The following is a 16,292-nucleotide window of genomic DNA, read 5'->3' on the forward strand; positions in this document are numbered from 1 at the left end:
CAAAGCAAGCTTCTATTAAATATACATATTCAAATTCATATCAGAAATTTACTTATCAAATATTTTTAGGTGGTAATAGGCTTACTGAAGCAGAAAAGCTTTGTAACAGTAATAAATTATCTTTGGAAATAAAGGTATAATCATGATTACTATTCATTAATTTTCTGAGCATTATTTTCTGCAATGGATAATAAAAATTGTGGATCTTTTACCTGTAATTGGGTAGTAGCTTCTATTTTCATATATCCTAATTTATTTGACTCTCTGAGGCTGGCTAGTATGCCTGGCTGTGTTTATTTTAAAACACTTGTGAAATTAGTCAAATAAATCAAAGACTACTACTTAATGTTACTTCCTTAACATTATCACTGTCTCTAAAACATACTCTCATCCACGTATGCCACTGTTAGTCCCTTCCTGTCAAAGTATACTTTTGCATTTCCTGTCTTGATATTTCCTATCGGCAATGCCTTTTGATAAAATTCCATATTCCTACGTAATACTCTCAGAAGGATTCTCTTGACATCCGTTTGAAAAAAAAAAGAAATCTCTTAAAAATAGGATAATCTCTTCTGATAGTTGACTAATAACACAGGAATAGGATTTAAAACAGCACAGGCTCACTGAAAGTGCCACCTTATTCTAGAAATCAAATATGTACTTAGGATGCTTCCCTCCCCACCTCTTCTGAAAAGATGAACATTTGAGAGGTAGCATGGAAAGGAACAGAAGTACCTGCTCAGGCTGGTTAGCATTGGAGAGAGGAATGACCATCCAAATGACATTGAGGTTAATGAGGGCAGCGTTGGTAGTGAAGGTACAGGGCAGGACTGCCGTGTGGCCTCGGGCCACCTGGATACTTCCAGGGCTCTCGGAGACTTCCAGGGAAGCTGCGACACCTGCAGGGGAAAGAACAGGAAGGTAGTGTGCTCACCCCTTCCTGACAGACCAAACCCCTAGAGAAAAGGTTTGAATGTTGTATTATTAGGAATGTAAGCAGACTGGGCAGCCCAGGTGGCTCAGTGGTTTAGCGCCACCTTCAGCCCAGGGCATGATCCTGAAGGCCCCGGGATCGAGTTCCACATCGGGCCCCTGTGTGGAGCCTGCTTCTCCTTCTGCCTGTGTCTCTGCCTCTCTCTCTCTGTGTGTGTGTCTCATGAATAAATAAATAAAATCTTAAAAAAAAAAAAAAAGGAATGTAAGCAGACTGATATGACAGTCTTAGTCTTACTGAACAACTACTGACCAATCGTTGACTCAAAATAATAAAAATTGTTCGTCTCTTTATCTCTTAGAAACCACAAATGATGGGACTGATGCCTGGATGGCTCAGTGGTTGAGGGTCTGCCTTCACCTCAGGGCCTGATCCTGGAGTCCTGGGATCGAGCCCCACATCAGGCTCCCCGCATGGAGCCTGCTTCTTTCTCTATGTTTCTCATGAATAAAAAATTAAATCTTAAAAAAAAAAAAAAAAAAGAAAGAAAGAAAGAAAGAAAGAAAGAAAGAAACCACAAATGAAAAATATGAGCAGCTTCTTACTTTATTCTGTAAGAAAGTAAGTAGTTGGTAGTTGGTATTTGGCCAGATTCAAATACAACATAGGAGAAAGATGACTGATAGGGTTTGAGCAAAACTTGCAATGGTAGGCAGCCCGGGTGGCTCAGCAGTTTAGGGCTGCCTTCAGCCCAAGGTGTGACCCTGGAGACCCAGGATCGAGTTCCATCGGGTTCCCTGCCTGGAGCCTGGTTCTCACTCTGCCTGTGTCTCTGCCTCTCTCTCTCTCTCTCTCTCATGAATAAAATAAAATCTTAAAAAAAAACTTGCAATGGTGAGGAGGGATGAGAAATCGATTTTTTCAAGAGCATCATTACAATATCATTACAATATTTAATATCATTAAATACAAACATTTAAAATTAAATGTTTACATGTAAATCTAACAAAATACATGTAAGATCTATAAATTAAAAATTATAAAATGCTAATGGAATAAATCAAGTAAGATAAAAAATGGACAAATACACAACGTTCATGGATTGGAAGATTCCATTCTCTCTAAACTGATCTACAGAGCCATCCCAATCAAACTCCCAGTAGGCTTTTTGTAGCTATTGACAAACTAATTCTAAAACACAGAGAAAGGCAAAGAACTAGAATAGCCAAAATAATAGTGAAAAATAAGAACAAATTTGGAGAATTCACACTGATTTCAAAACTTGCTTCAGAGCTATCATAATCAAGATAGTGTGGTAGTAGCATAAGGATGGCTCAGGATTGAGAGTTCTGAAATAAGCCTTATATTTTTAGTAAAATGCTTTTCAACAAAGGTACAAGGCAATTAAATGGGAGAAAATAATCTTTTCAATAAATGGCATTGGAACAATTAGATACTAATATACAAACTAATTCAGATACTTACCTCACAGTATACACAAAAATCAACTCAAAATGTGTCACAGACCTAAATATAACAGCTAAAGCTATAAAACTTCTAGAAATACACAAAAGAGAAAATCATTGTGACTGTGGGTTAGTCAAAGAGGTCTCAGATATATCACCAGAACCACAAATCATACAAGACAACAGTTAAAAAGTTGGATTTCATTAAAATTTTTAAACCTTACATACTTCAAAAGATTAAATTGGGAAAATAAAAAGCCACGGTATAGGCCAGGAAAAAATATCTGTAATTCACACACCTGATAAAGGATTCACATATAGAATATATAGAGAACTATTACAATTCAACAATGAAAATACAACCCAATATTAAAATGGGTAGAATATGTGAATAAATATTTCAAAAAAACTAATATGCACATGGAAAGATGCTCAACATTATTATTCATTAGGAAACTGCATATTAAAACCACAATGAGATACCATTACACAGTCACTGGAATGGCTGTCATCAAAAAAACCAACTTTTTTTTTTTTTTTTTTTAAGATTTTATTCATTTATTCATGAGAGACACAGAGAGAGGCAGAGACACAGGCAGAGGGAGAAGCAGGCTCCCTGCAGGGAGCCTGACATGGGACTCCATCCTGGGACTCCAGGATAATGCCCTGAGCCAAAGACGGCGCTCAACCGCTGAGCCACCCAGGAATCCCCCAAAACCAGGTTTTTTATAAGGATGTAGAGAAACTAGAATCCTCATTCATTGCTGGTGAGAATATAACATAACGACCCAGAAATTTCACCTCTAGGAATCTACCCAAGTACAGTGAAAACATATATATCATGAATGTTCATGGTAGCATTACTGATATCACACCCCCAAAGAGAAATAATACAAATATCTATCACATCAACTGGTTAGTGAACAAACAAAATATGGTATAGCCATACAATGAAACATGACTCAGAAATAAAAAACCACAAGCTACTGATACAACACAGATGAGCTTCTCAAAACCATTCTGCTAAGCGGAAGAAGCCAGACGCAAAAGACTATATACCGTATGATTCTATTTATATGAAATGCCCAGAAAAGGCAAATCTATAAAGACAAGAAGCAAATCAGTGGTTGCATGAGGCTAAAGAGGAGGGATGACGGATTGATGCAAATAGGTTCCACGGAACTTTCTAGGGAGATGGAAAACTTCCAAAATTGGATGGTTAGATGGTTGTACAACTCTATAAATTTCCAAAAAAATAACTGAATTTTAAACGTGTGAATTTTGTGGAATGTAAATTATACCTCAATAACACTGTTAAAATTCAAAAAAGAAAATAGTGATTTATTGGAGCCAAATCCTGGGAAGTGAAAATCAACTGTTATCTCTTCTAAAAAGAATGCCTGTCCCCCTGGGACTACAGAACAGTATGGGACTAACAGGAGATTAAAATAGGCCAGGGAGATCCAACAGAGAAGCTATTCTAATCATGAAAATTACATTAAGCCCATGGCAGTATCTCAAATTGTTTTACTTTGAAGTGATATTATCTCAATTCTCCAAAAAAAAAAAGTATCCCGGTAACATACCGTTATGATTACAATTAGTTAAAAAAAAAATCAATCTACATAACACCTTCCTTCTATAGAACCTCATGTTCTTCACATAGAGTCTGATGATTTCTCAGGAGTTAAATTTACAGGATAAAACGTTTCATAAAACCATAAAGCCATCTGTGATGGGATACAAAGCAGTTGATAACATCAGGAACAGTGTAGAAGGAACATATTAGGGAAAACTGAAAGAACCTCAAGTACTAAGTGAGGGTTTATTATGAAACAGGCGATGAAGCAGGGAAAGAGCTACCTTAAGGGCAGAAGAGGGTTATTTAGGGGGAGTCTCTTGGTCACAGTGTCTATAATAAATGCGGCTGGAGATGGCATTAGTGTAGTGGAGAAGCCAATAGTGTAGAAGCCAAACGAGCTACATTCTCCAGATAATACTCCAAGAAGTGAAGGGACTGTGTGCCCTTTTAACCATACAGGATAATGTGGACATTCCACCCTCATTCACTGAGTTCAAGCTGAGCTCACACAATCTTTCACACACACAGACTTTAAAAAGAAAAAAAATGGCCAATATAGACTAAGAATGAGAGAGAAAGATGTTGATGGGGAAACCAACTAGAGTGGGTCAGGAGTAAGTAAAGGAAGAATAAATTCGTAGGACAGGGTGGGAGCTGAGGGGAGGGAGCAGGTCTGCTAGGGAGAGCAAGCCCTGGGGGGTGGGGGGTGGGGAAGCTATCAAGCACTGACTTCTCTACTTCATGTTTCCTAGAAGATGAACTCTGAAATCTCAGGTACTGAGATGGCTACAGGAGAAACATTCCAGATAAGAAAAGGGTGGGTTTAAAGGTGGAGAGCTCTAGAGTTTGCAATTTGGCACATTCATCTTCTTAGCTGTGTGGCCCCAAACAAGTCACTTCATCTCTGATTCAGTTGTTTCATCTGTAAAGTGGGGCTAAAAGTTCACATCACATCACATCACATCAGCAAAAGGGTCTGCTAAGGGCCGTATCGGATGCTGACAGCCAATGACCACCACGGCTTCTTCTGCTATTAACACATACTACATGCAACAGTGACCATATGCCAAGCCCCACAGTAAGCACTATTTATAAATATACGTGCCCATACGTCTGCGCACGTGCACACACACATTTAATCCACACTCCAATTCTTGCCTCCTGCTCATCCTTCCTATCAGCTCAAGTGTTATTTTTCACAAAATAACAGCCTTTTCACAGCCTTTCCTGACCCCTCAGCCCAGTCAGGGTCTCAGAAAGCAATGTTCCTTTCATTCCAAGCACTCTCCAAACTTGACACCACCTTTTCCTTAGTTTTCATATTCATTTCATTTCATTATTTGACGTATCTTCACCAGTACACTCGAAGGTCCACTGAGAACTCCATCACTTTGAGCACATAATTAAGAACTCAATAAATACATGTTACTGAATTGATCTAATTCAATTCCTTCAGTCTTCACATGAAAGACTACATACGGTAAGGTCCAGGGAGACAGACTTGCCAAAGGTGTTAAGTTTAGGATCTGTGTCTTCCGTCTGCCAATACGGTATGTTTTCTACTATGTCAAACTCTCCCACAGATCATGTCTCAGAAAATAAATGATAATACTATCACATCTACTCAGATTAAAGTGAAGGGATACCTCCTTATCAATAAAGATAAGATAAAGATATACTTAGTTGTAAATATATACTTTACTTATATAAAGATATATTTACTTGTAAATATATCTCTTCTAGTCTGTCTTTTTTTTTTTTTTTTTTAAGATTGTATTTATCTGAAAGAGAGAGTGAAGAATGAGCAGACGAGGCGCAGAGAGAGAAGCAGATTCCCAGGTGAGCAGGGAGTCCGATGCGGGGCTCGATCCCAGGACTCCAAAATCATGACCTGAGCAAGGCAGATGCTTAACAAACTGAGCCACCTATGCACACCTCTCAGCCTCTTTTAGATAGAAACTTTTAACATAAAAAGGTTATTATGTTCTTTAGCTACCAGAATTCTCTATGGAACAGAATTTTAAAAGAAAGTCACCCAAGACCCTACAATGTCATCTGTTAAGATATCAGATGCCAGAGCAAGCTACCCTAAAGGATTCACACAAAGAAAATGGCTGAAAACTGGCCACCCAACTTTCAGGGCGACCCTGGGAATAAGTAGGTCAGGAGTGAACAACTGTAAAGAGACTTTGAAGAGGCTTCCTTGTTAGAGCTTGGTGAGCTCTAAGCCCCAGCCCTTTCCCACCCAACAGGGCCTCCAATCCTGGAATATGCCAGAGCCAAGGACATCTGAGAGTTCCCAATGGGTCAGATGTGAACAAACAAAATGCTGGTGCAGGGCCACCTTCCATTCTCACCTAGAGGGTTGTTGGATGAGACCTCACTAGAAGGAAGCTGGAGGTAGACCTCTGAATCCTAGAGGGTGGACCACTGGCATTCTGGAAACCACATATACTTCTGTCTCTTAATTGAGAGTTTTCTTGTTTTGCTTTATTTCTAAACTCAGAGTGATCAGAAAAGTTGTGTAACCTGCTTAAGTTTTCTTGTAAGAAAAGAAGAACTGCATCTTGAATGGATTTAAAGAGATCAGGAAGACGAAAGTTGCTTTGGGACTGTGTCTCAGAATTCCTATTGAACATACTGACTAAACTGAGTATGAATGAAAATTTCTTTGAAAGAGTAAAAAGGAGGGAAATGGATATTTTTCACATTTTAAATGATGAATTTTTTTCTATCTTATTAAAGAGACAACTAAAAACCCTTTCCTTTAGGAGTGTGTTTCCATGTTTGAAATTCTAGGCAGGAATTTAAACTTTAATGCTAAATATTAGATTAAAAATTCATTTAAAATACCTTACAATTTGCAATATTTACATGAGAAATGCATAATTTAGAAGCTGGTTTGGCAGCATTTTGCAGGCTTGGATCTTTTCTTAGTATTTTTACCCAAGAAAAATTAAGTCAACTCATGAATTCTGAATGACGCTAAGCAATTAAATAAGAAAGACATAAAGCACATGGCCCTGTTTCCTCTGAGGAGCTGAAATCATAAATAACAGTTGTCTATACTCTTTCTTTCCCAAGATTTAAAGCTGAAAGAAATTCATACTTTTCTCAGACCAAGAATTACCCCTCAGAGGAAAAGAAACTGGGAGCAGAGAACCCTTCAAAGTCTTAAGAGGAATCATCCACAATACACAGTAGCCAAGAGAACTGACAAAGGACATTTTGCCGTGATCTGCAGACTCAGAGAACATGAAACATCCCCTACAAATCCATCAGAGCAGAACACCTGGAGCTCAGGAGGAGGACTGGAGCAAGCAATCCAACTGAGATTTCAAAACAGAGTTTCACTGATGTCTATGGAGCATGTACTCATGTTTCAGGACCAGCCCAAACCCCAGAGTACTCCCCTCTGGGAATACAGCCAGCAAAGTATCAAAGGATCTGATGGTATTTTGGGAGGACTATGTTGCCCTGCTACCCAAGATACTAATACCAGCAGTCACAAAATGCTAATTGGCTCATGTGATTTCCTTTACGATTTTGTGCTATTTCTTACATATAAAAAAATGTAATATAAAATTCATTTAATCTATGTAAATTGAGTTCTGTCGTTCCATGAGACTGAAATAAATTTCAAAAAATAAAAATTCTACACTCCTTATTTTCTCAAGGAAACTATGGAGTATCTATCGATCTTTAATATCGTAGTGATTTTTAAGACAAATCACTTTTCATACTGTAGCCAAACTCTAATTAGATGAAATAATCTACAATTATGATTGTTATTATGATTTTTTTTAAACTGCCATCTGAACTGAAAAATGTGTTAGTTGATATTACATTATATTTTGGCCACTAACACAGTACTAAACTAAATGAGTAAATTTGATTAATGTAAATTTGGTTAATCTGATCAATGTAGATCGCTTTATTATGCACTGGTCATCTACATTAATCAATTTGTAGGATCACTGCTAAATCTCTATCATTTGATGCCATATTAAACAATATACTCTATTGTTGGTATACAAAAGCAAGCTACTGTAAAATTATGTATCCTTATATATTTCTGATTGAGGCACTGAATACTCCTACATAGCCTATGACTCATAGTATCACAGTCTTTTATTTCCATTGTTTTATGGTTCCCCTTCACATATTAAAACAGTGCCTTCTCATTAACTTCTCCTTTTCAACCACAAACATTCCTTGGGGACCATATCAAGAGCAAACAGCATGCCAGGAGACCTAGATATTGAAATTATTTCCTCAGAGCAGACTCAAGAGATGAGACAGAGGGAGCCCAAAGCCCTGTACCAAACCAATGCTCACAGTCTACATGATCACTCCCCTTGTCACTTTACAAATAATCAAAAAGATATATATATATATCTATTTGGTCCCCATGCCATGTCATATCCATTATGTGATTGATTTACTCAACAATAGCTCCTAACACTTGATGTGAACTTGATCAGAATCCTCTACAGCAAGTCTCCCATTATTACTGACCTTTCTTGATTTCGTATCTGGCTTTGGGAATAGGTATTTAAGAATTCTCTTACAGGGATGACCACAACCTTCTCATTTACATACATATTTTGTTTGGCCTACATTCTATGACCCACTCAAAGTTTTTAAATACTTCGAATTACTTACAATTAAATAGCACAAAACTCTAATAGATTACCAACTTATCTTAAAAAACTGTGAAGATAGTAACATTGGGCCTGCATTTCACATGATAATTAGTGCTGCTACGGTTAGACAAAACATGAGCTCTCCATACTCCCAGATTCCCCACGATTCCCAACCCCCGTTAACTCTATAATATGGTCCACTTTACTCAGTCAGGATACCCTCCTGACTCCAGAGAGCATCTGTATTTGCAAACTCATCTGTAAAACTAAGTGAATAATGTGACTATAATTAAGTGTTTAAAGCAGCAAGACACAAAAGCAGAAACAGGTTTTGCAATGTTATGACGAGACATGATACTATGACGGCTACCTTGGCTACAATTTCCTTCAGGGAAAGCAGAATGAGACAATTCCTTATATGTGGGTTACAACAGTTTGTGACACAGGATCTCATTCACATCCTGGTTACAAGTGATTGTACCAGGAATGGGCAATCGGCCAAAACAGTCACCTATAGACTGGACAGTTGTTTGTGAGGTAACTGTCATAAGATCCTTGTCAAAAGATACTACCAAATCAATGGTGCCTGACAAATCCAACACAACCTTCCTTCTTGGTGGGGAGTTTGAAAAAGCAGCATGTGAAGAGAGAACTAGGTCACTAAAGTAGAAATAAAGAAGGACATTAAGTAATGATAAAGGGGTCAATTCATCGAGGACATAATAGTCCTGTGTATGTGCTTCAGAGTACATGAATCAAAAACTGATAGAACTGAAAAGAGAAAAAAGATACCAATCATAGTTGGAGACTAGAACACTCTTCTGTCATTAACAATGACATAGAACAAATTCGTAGTATAGATAGAAGTCATTAAAAAGGAAAAAAAATCAGTAAAATACAGAAGACCTAAACAATACTACCAATAAATAATTTAACATAACTGAGATTTTTAAGACACTCTACTCAACATCGTGGAATACACATTATTTTCCAAAACACAAGAAACATTCACCAATATAGACCATATTCTGAGTTGCAACATAAACTTTAATAAATTTAAAATAATTAAAATCATAAAAAGAATGTGAATTAAATTAGAATTCAGTAATAAAAAGAAACTCAGAAAATCATCAAATATTCACAAAAATTCACTCCTAAATATTTCACTTTAAGGTGAAATTACGAGGAAAATCAGAAAATATTTTGAATTACGTGAAAATGAACAAACATATCAAAATTTGAGAAGAAAGCACTTAGAGAAAAAGTAATAGCATCTAAATGCTCATATAAAACGAAGGTTTATAATCAACAACCTAAGCTTCCACCTTAAGAAACTAAAACCAATCAAATCAAAAGTAAGTCAAAAGAAGAAGAAGGAGTAGAATTCTACAAAAATGATAAAAAACGTAGGGGCACCTGGGTGGCTCAGTGGTTGAGCATCTGCCTTCAGCTCAGGTTGTGACCCCAGGGTCCTGGGATCAAGTCCCGCATTGGGCTCCCCACAGGGAGCCTGCTTCTCCCTCTGCCTGTGTCTCTGCCTCTCTCTGTATCGCTTATGAATGAATGAATGGACAGATGGATGGATGGATAAATATAAATAAATAAATAAATAAATAAATAAATAAATAAATAGAATCTTTTTTAAAAATGGTAAGAAATTTTAAAAAATCAGTGAACTCAAAAGCTGGTTCTCTGAGAAAGTCAATAAAATTGATAAATCTCTAACCAAAATGCTCAAGAATGAAAGAGAGAAGTACAAATATTAAAGAACGGGCATAATTACAGATACTAAAGACAGTGAAAGAATAATAAAGGGATGTTATAAATAACTTTATGCTAACATATTTGGTAACACAGATGAAATGAGCAAATGGCCTGAAAGATACAAAATATCAAAGCTCACTTTAACAGATATAGATGGCCTGAAGAGCCCTTTGACCAGTAAAGAAAATTAATTTCATTTGCAGTTCCAAATCCTCCCACCAAGATAATAACCAGGCCCAAGTAGCTTCACTGGTGAACTCTGCCAAACATTTAATGAAAAAATAATGCCAATTCTATATATAAATTCTTCCAGATTTAAAAAAAAACCCTTCAATTTATGAGGCTAGCTAATAATATTACCCTGATACCAAAATCCAACAAAGATAATATATGCAAATAAAATTACAGACTAACATCTCTAAACATAGACATAAAAGTCCCTAAAAATATTAGCAAACTCAATCCAGCAATATACAGAAGGAAGAACTAATCATGACAAAAGTGATGTTTATCCCGAGAATGCAAGGTTCACTCAATGTTTGAAATCAATACAACTTACATGTCAATATACTAAAAAAGAAAACTATATACATAATTTCTTTCAATAGGCACTGAAAAATTGACAAAAATAAGTAATGTATTCGTTATAAAATATTCATTTTAAAAGCTCTCTTCAAACAAGGAAGAGAAGAAACTTCTATAAACTGGTAACAAGCATCTCTGAAACAAAACAAATACCATATTAATGATAAAAAGACAACTTTTACTACATGGCTAAGCTGCTTTTCTTCCTACAATCAGAAACAAGGTAAGGATGTTCTCACCAGGTCTATTCAACAATGAAGATCCCGGCCATTGCAGTAAGGCAAGAAATAAGGGGGAAAAGGCATATAGATTGAAAAGAAAAAAAAGTAAAACTATATTTATCTGTAGATAACATAATCATCTACATTAAAAATTGTAATAAATCTACAAAAAGGCAACTAACTAATAAATTAGTTTAGCAAGGTAACAAAAGTCACAGTTAATACACAAGTACCAACTATATTTTTATATAGTAGCAAAGAGATTTTGAAAATTAAAAAATTTAAATAATACCACTTATAATAGCATCAAAAAGACAAGACACTTAAGGATAACTTTAATGAAATATCTGTAAGATCTATATAATGAAAATTACAAAACTTTCGTGAGAAGAATTAAAGAGATAAACCACAGCCATTAATCCAAAGACTTAACAGTGTTAAGATATCAAGTCTCCTCAAAGTCATCTGATTTATACATTCTAATCAAAATCCCAGTGAGCTACTTTGTAGAAATAGTCAAAATGCATTCTGTAAAATATATGTGTAAAAGCAAGGATTAAAATAGCAAAATTCTGAGGGGCACTTGAGTGGCTCAGTTGATTAAGTGTCTGACTCTTGATTTCAGCTCAGGTCATGAGGCTGAGTCCCACATCAGGCTCCATGCTCAGCAGGAAGTCTTCTGCCCTCTGTCCCTCCCCTATTTGCACACTCTCTCTCCCTCTCAAATACATAAATATTTTTTTTAAAAAAATAGCAAAATTTTGAAAAGGAAAAAAAAAGTTTGAGGATTTGCCATACCTGATTTTAAAATATCTTATAAAGCTAAGGTGGTCAAGATAGTGTGAGATCATAAGGACAAACTAAAAGAGAGTCCCGAAATAGATCTACATATATATGGCCAATTTATTTCCAACAAAGATATCAAGCCTGTTCAGTGGGAAAGGATATTCTTTACAAAATACAGTGCTAGAATATTGGACCTCAAAATACACAGTAAATTTACCTTTACCTTATACCTTTATATAAAAGTTACCTGAAATGGATCAAACAGTGAAGTATAGGAGTAAAAAAATCATAAAATTTCTAGAAGGAAACACAGGAGAACGTCTCTATGACTCTGAATTAGGAAAATACTTCTTAGGATACAAAATGCATGAGTTATTTTTTAAAATAATAAATTAGACTTTCAAAATTAATCTGTTTTTAAAAGACACTATTAAGAAAATAAACATACTAGCCATATTTTGTAGAAATAACTTTCAAAACACAGCAAAGGCTTGTATTTATAATACAGAAACAGCTCCTACAGATTAATAAGAACCTATTTTTTTGAGGGGGGAAGGGGCAAAAAGGAGGGAGTGAAAGAGGGTGTGCACACTTGTGAACAAGGAGACGCAGAGGGAGAGAGAGAACCCCAAGCAAACTCCACACCCAGCAGAGAGCACAATGTGGGGCTCAGTCTCATGACCCTGAGATCATGACCTGAGGGAGAATCAAAGAGTTGGATGTTTAACTGAGTCACCCAGGAGCCCAAGGAACCCAATTTTTTTAAAGGCACATAGAAAACATACAAATGGATAACAAGAACATGAAAAGATGTTCAACTTCACTAGTCAACAGAGAAATTAAAACCACATTGAGACATCACTACAATGAGTTAAATTAAACTGACAATACCACGAGTGGACAAGAATGCAGAATAACTCAAACTTTTATAGCTTTCTAGAGGGACTGCAAAGTGGTAGAGATATTTGGGGATATTGTCACGGCTTCTTTTTTTTTTTTAAGATTTTTTTTTTAATTTATTTATGAGAGACACAGAGAGAGAGAGGCAGAGATACAGGCAGAGGGAGAAGCAGACTCCATGCAGGGAGGGAGCCTGACGTGGGACTTGATCCCGAGTCTCCAGGATCACACCCCAGGTTGCAGGCTGCACCAAACCACTGCGCCACCGGGGCTGCCCATTGTCACGGTTTCTAACAAAGTTAAATAAGCACTTGACCAAACTATCTAACAACTGCAATCCTAGGTATTCATCAAGAGATGTAAAAACAAAACAAAACAAAACAAAAGCCTATATCCAAATTTTCATAGAATCTTTATTCATAATAGCCAGAAAACTGGAAACTCAAATGTCCATCAACTTACAGATGGATCAAAGAATCATGGGAAATTACTCATCAACAAAAAGGAACAAACTATTGACACATGCAACATAGATAAATATCCAAGGCATTATGCTATGTGAAAGAACCCAGAAACAAAACACTATATACAATACGCATCCATTTTTTAAAAATTCTGTATTATGGAAAAGATAAGATTGCAGCAGTAGGAAACACATCAGTGGTTGCCAGGGGCTAGGGCTGAGGTGGAGAGGAGAGCGGGCTCGGAGAATGACTACATGTGGCATGAATGAAGTCTTTGGGGGTGATAGAAATATTCTACATCACAACTGTACTGGTCATTAGAAGGCTGTAAACACCGTCCTAAACTCAACAAACTACACTACTGGGGTGTGTGTGGGGTTGTTGTATATAAATTGTACCTCAATCTGATTCTTTTTAGTTAAAAAAAAAAAAAAAAAGATGTTGGGAAGCTCTCAGAATCACTGAGATGGCTAAGCAAACGCGCTCAAGGATAAACTTCTAGAAAATATCTGAGACTATAGTGCAGAACAGGCTTGATGAGAGAATTGCTGCAGCTGTCTCTGTCACCAAACCAAACCCTAAATGGCAGGACCTTTCAGCAATGACTAATGAGGCCAGCGCTCTTTCTGGCACTCAGCCCTGCAACACCATCACCCCACAGCTATACTCCTCTGTGGCTCCCCATGCTCAGCACAGAGGCCCTTCCTCACACCCTTCCCTTCCAAATCATGGCACCTACGTGCATCTGACTGGAGAGCCCGAGTCCGAGCTAACAAATAGGATGGAAATTTGAGTTCACACTTCTAATGTGGAAAGTGGACTCATAACATAGGAATTTCTCCAAGGATAGAAATACTATGCAAAATATGATGGCCCAACGTTAACAGGACAAGCAGTTAAGTGCAAACATTAAAAGCTGTTTATTCCCATCTTCCCCCCTTCCCCTTCTCTGCCTATCTTCTTCCAGCCCTCTCTCATTCCCTCCCTCACAGGCTCCTACTAGGTGGAAAGCTGAAAGGAGTGAAGACAATAGGCTTCCTGTCTCCAGTGAAAGCCTGCTCTGGCTTGGGGAGGAAACTCTGTCACAGGAGAGGAGCAGAGACGGCTCCTGGAAAGGGCATGAGAGCTGGCCAAGTTCCTGGAGAGGAGGGCCAAGGGAAACAGCAGGGCTTCAGAGAGGACGGCTGCCCTGGGCACTGGAGCTTTGTCATTCCAGGACTCCTGCTCTGTGAGGCACAGAAGCCGCAGAGCAAGACTTCAAAGGCTCCCCTGGAGGTTCCCATGTGGGAAGTAGTAGTTACTCCATGGAAGACCAGAGGGGTCCCCCTGTGTTTTGGTTCTGGAACAGACCTTACTGTGTGGTGGGGGGAGCCCCCCAAAATAATGGATATTAAATTTCCTGCCACAAAGGTAAGTGGAGAGTCTCAGATTTGTATTCAACTGGATTTAAAGAAAATAGATGAATGGACAAAACTTGTAAACCTTGGTGGCTCCTAGGAATGATAAGTATAATTTTAAAATATATCTAATGTCCCAAGGGTTATATGAAGATTTAAAAAAAAAAATCTCTCTACTTTCCAATTTCAGAAATCCCTGTTCAAAGAAAGGGAAGGGCACTGGGAGAGAAAACGGGACATTCCCTATGCTATTTTCAGCGTCTCAGGATTGCCTTTTATTACAGGGGGTAACCCTCTGGCCCAAATCTCAAATTGCCAGTGACTAACCCTTCTCAGAAGAGGGAAAATCAAAATTCTGTGCTGTTTAGTGTTCTAAAGACTTCTGAATACCTATGTTTTTAACCTGGACAATGACTAGGGTAGGAAAAATGTATGTTTCTTCAGTTTTGCTTCCTTTCTAAAGAAATTACACAGTACTTTAGTTTATATTTTGGTAGGCCTTTCTGACATCATGACACTATAGCTGAATGCCAGTATCAGTCTGGTTAGCAGATTGAAAATTTATATTGGGAAATACTAACTAGAGTTTCCAGATGGCAAAAGGCCAAGTAAATGGCCTCTACTGTTAAATACAGCCATCTACTCTCAACTTCACCACCTGGTTGAACACAGCCCCACTCGGCTGTTATGAGCAAGCGCCAGTTGTTTAATGAAGCATTCATGTGATAAAAGAGGCTAAATCAACAAGTAGAGTTATTTATGAATAAATAAAGCCATCTGAAACCATCAGGAAGGATGTTATATTCCAAAACCAATTACATTCTTTTTTTTTTTAAGTCTCTACTGAAATATTTTATTCTTTTTCACCAATAACACAGCCTCCTTCCAAAACTAAACACTGTTTTTTTAAGATTTTCTTGATCTTGTGAATTTGTCAGTACTAGTTTAACTTTGAACTAGTTTAAAGCATTCTTGGGTGTATATTCTTCAGTGTTCACAACATGAAAAATAAAAGATTTGAAAAATAGAAAGAGGATCAACAAAATCCAAGGAAAACCTCCTGAATGGAAGAAAATGTGTGTAAATCATGTATCTGATAAGGGGCTAACATCCAAAATACATAATGAACTCATGCCACTCAAAAGCAAAAACAAACAATTCAATTTAAAAATTGGGCAGAGGAGCCTGGGAAGTGCAGTCAGTTAAGCATAGACTCTTGGTTTCAGCTCAGGGGGTGGCCTCAGGGTTGTGGGATCAGGCCCCACATGAGGCTCCGCACTCAGCACGGAGTCCACTTAAGACACTCTCCCTCACAAACCATAAGAGACTATAGGAAACAAATTGAGGGTCGCTGGATGGGGGGTAATTGGGAGGATGGGGTAACTGGGGGATGGACATTAAGGAGGACACGTGATGTAATGAGCACTGTTATGTAAGACTCATGAATCACTGACCTTTACCTCTGAAACCAATAATATATTATGTGTTAATTAACTGAATTTAAATTTTAAAAAGACTCTCCCTCTCCCCCACACAAGTTCTCTCTC

At 37.4% G+C, this 16,292-nt stretch overlaps 1 protein-coding gene across 10 annotated transcripts in view; it reads right to left on the reverse strand.

Moving 5' to 3' along the window:
- Positions 1-16,292, reverse strand: part of IGSF11 (immunoglobulin superfamily member 11) — a 184,579-nt gene that overhangs the window by 23,978 nt on the left and 144,309 nt on the right. For all 10 annotated transcript variants that reach the window (XM_038582920.1, XM_038582922.1, XM_038582918.1 and 7 more), the window contains exon 2: positions 736-899. In XM_038582920.1, the coding sequence (XP_038438848.1) occupies positions 736-899 (164 nt within the window). The remainder of the gene's footprint in view (positions 1-735; positions 900-16,292) is intronic.

The sequence above is a fragment of the Canis lupus genome, chromosome 33, assembly GCF_011100685.1.
Source record: "Canis lupus familiaris isolate Mischka breed German Shepherd chromosome 33, alternate assembly UU_Cfam_GSD_1.0, whole genome shotgun sequence".
NCBI classification, from domain to species: domain Eukaryota; kingdom Metazoa; phylum Chordata; class Mammalia; order Carnivora; family Canidae; genus Canis; species Canis lupus.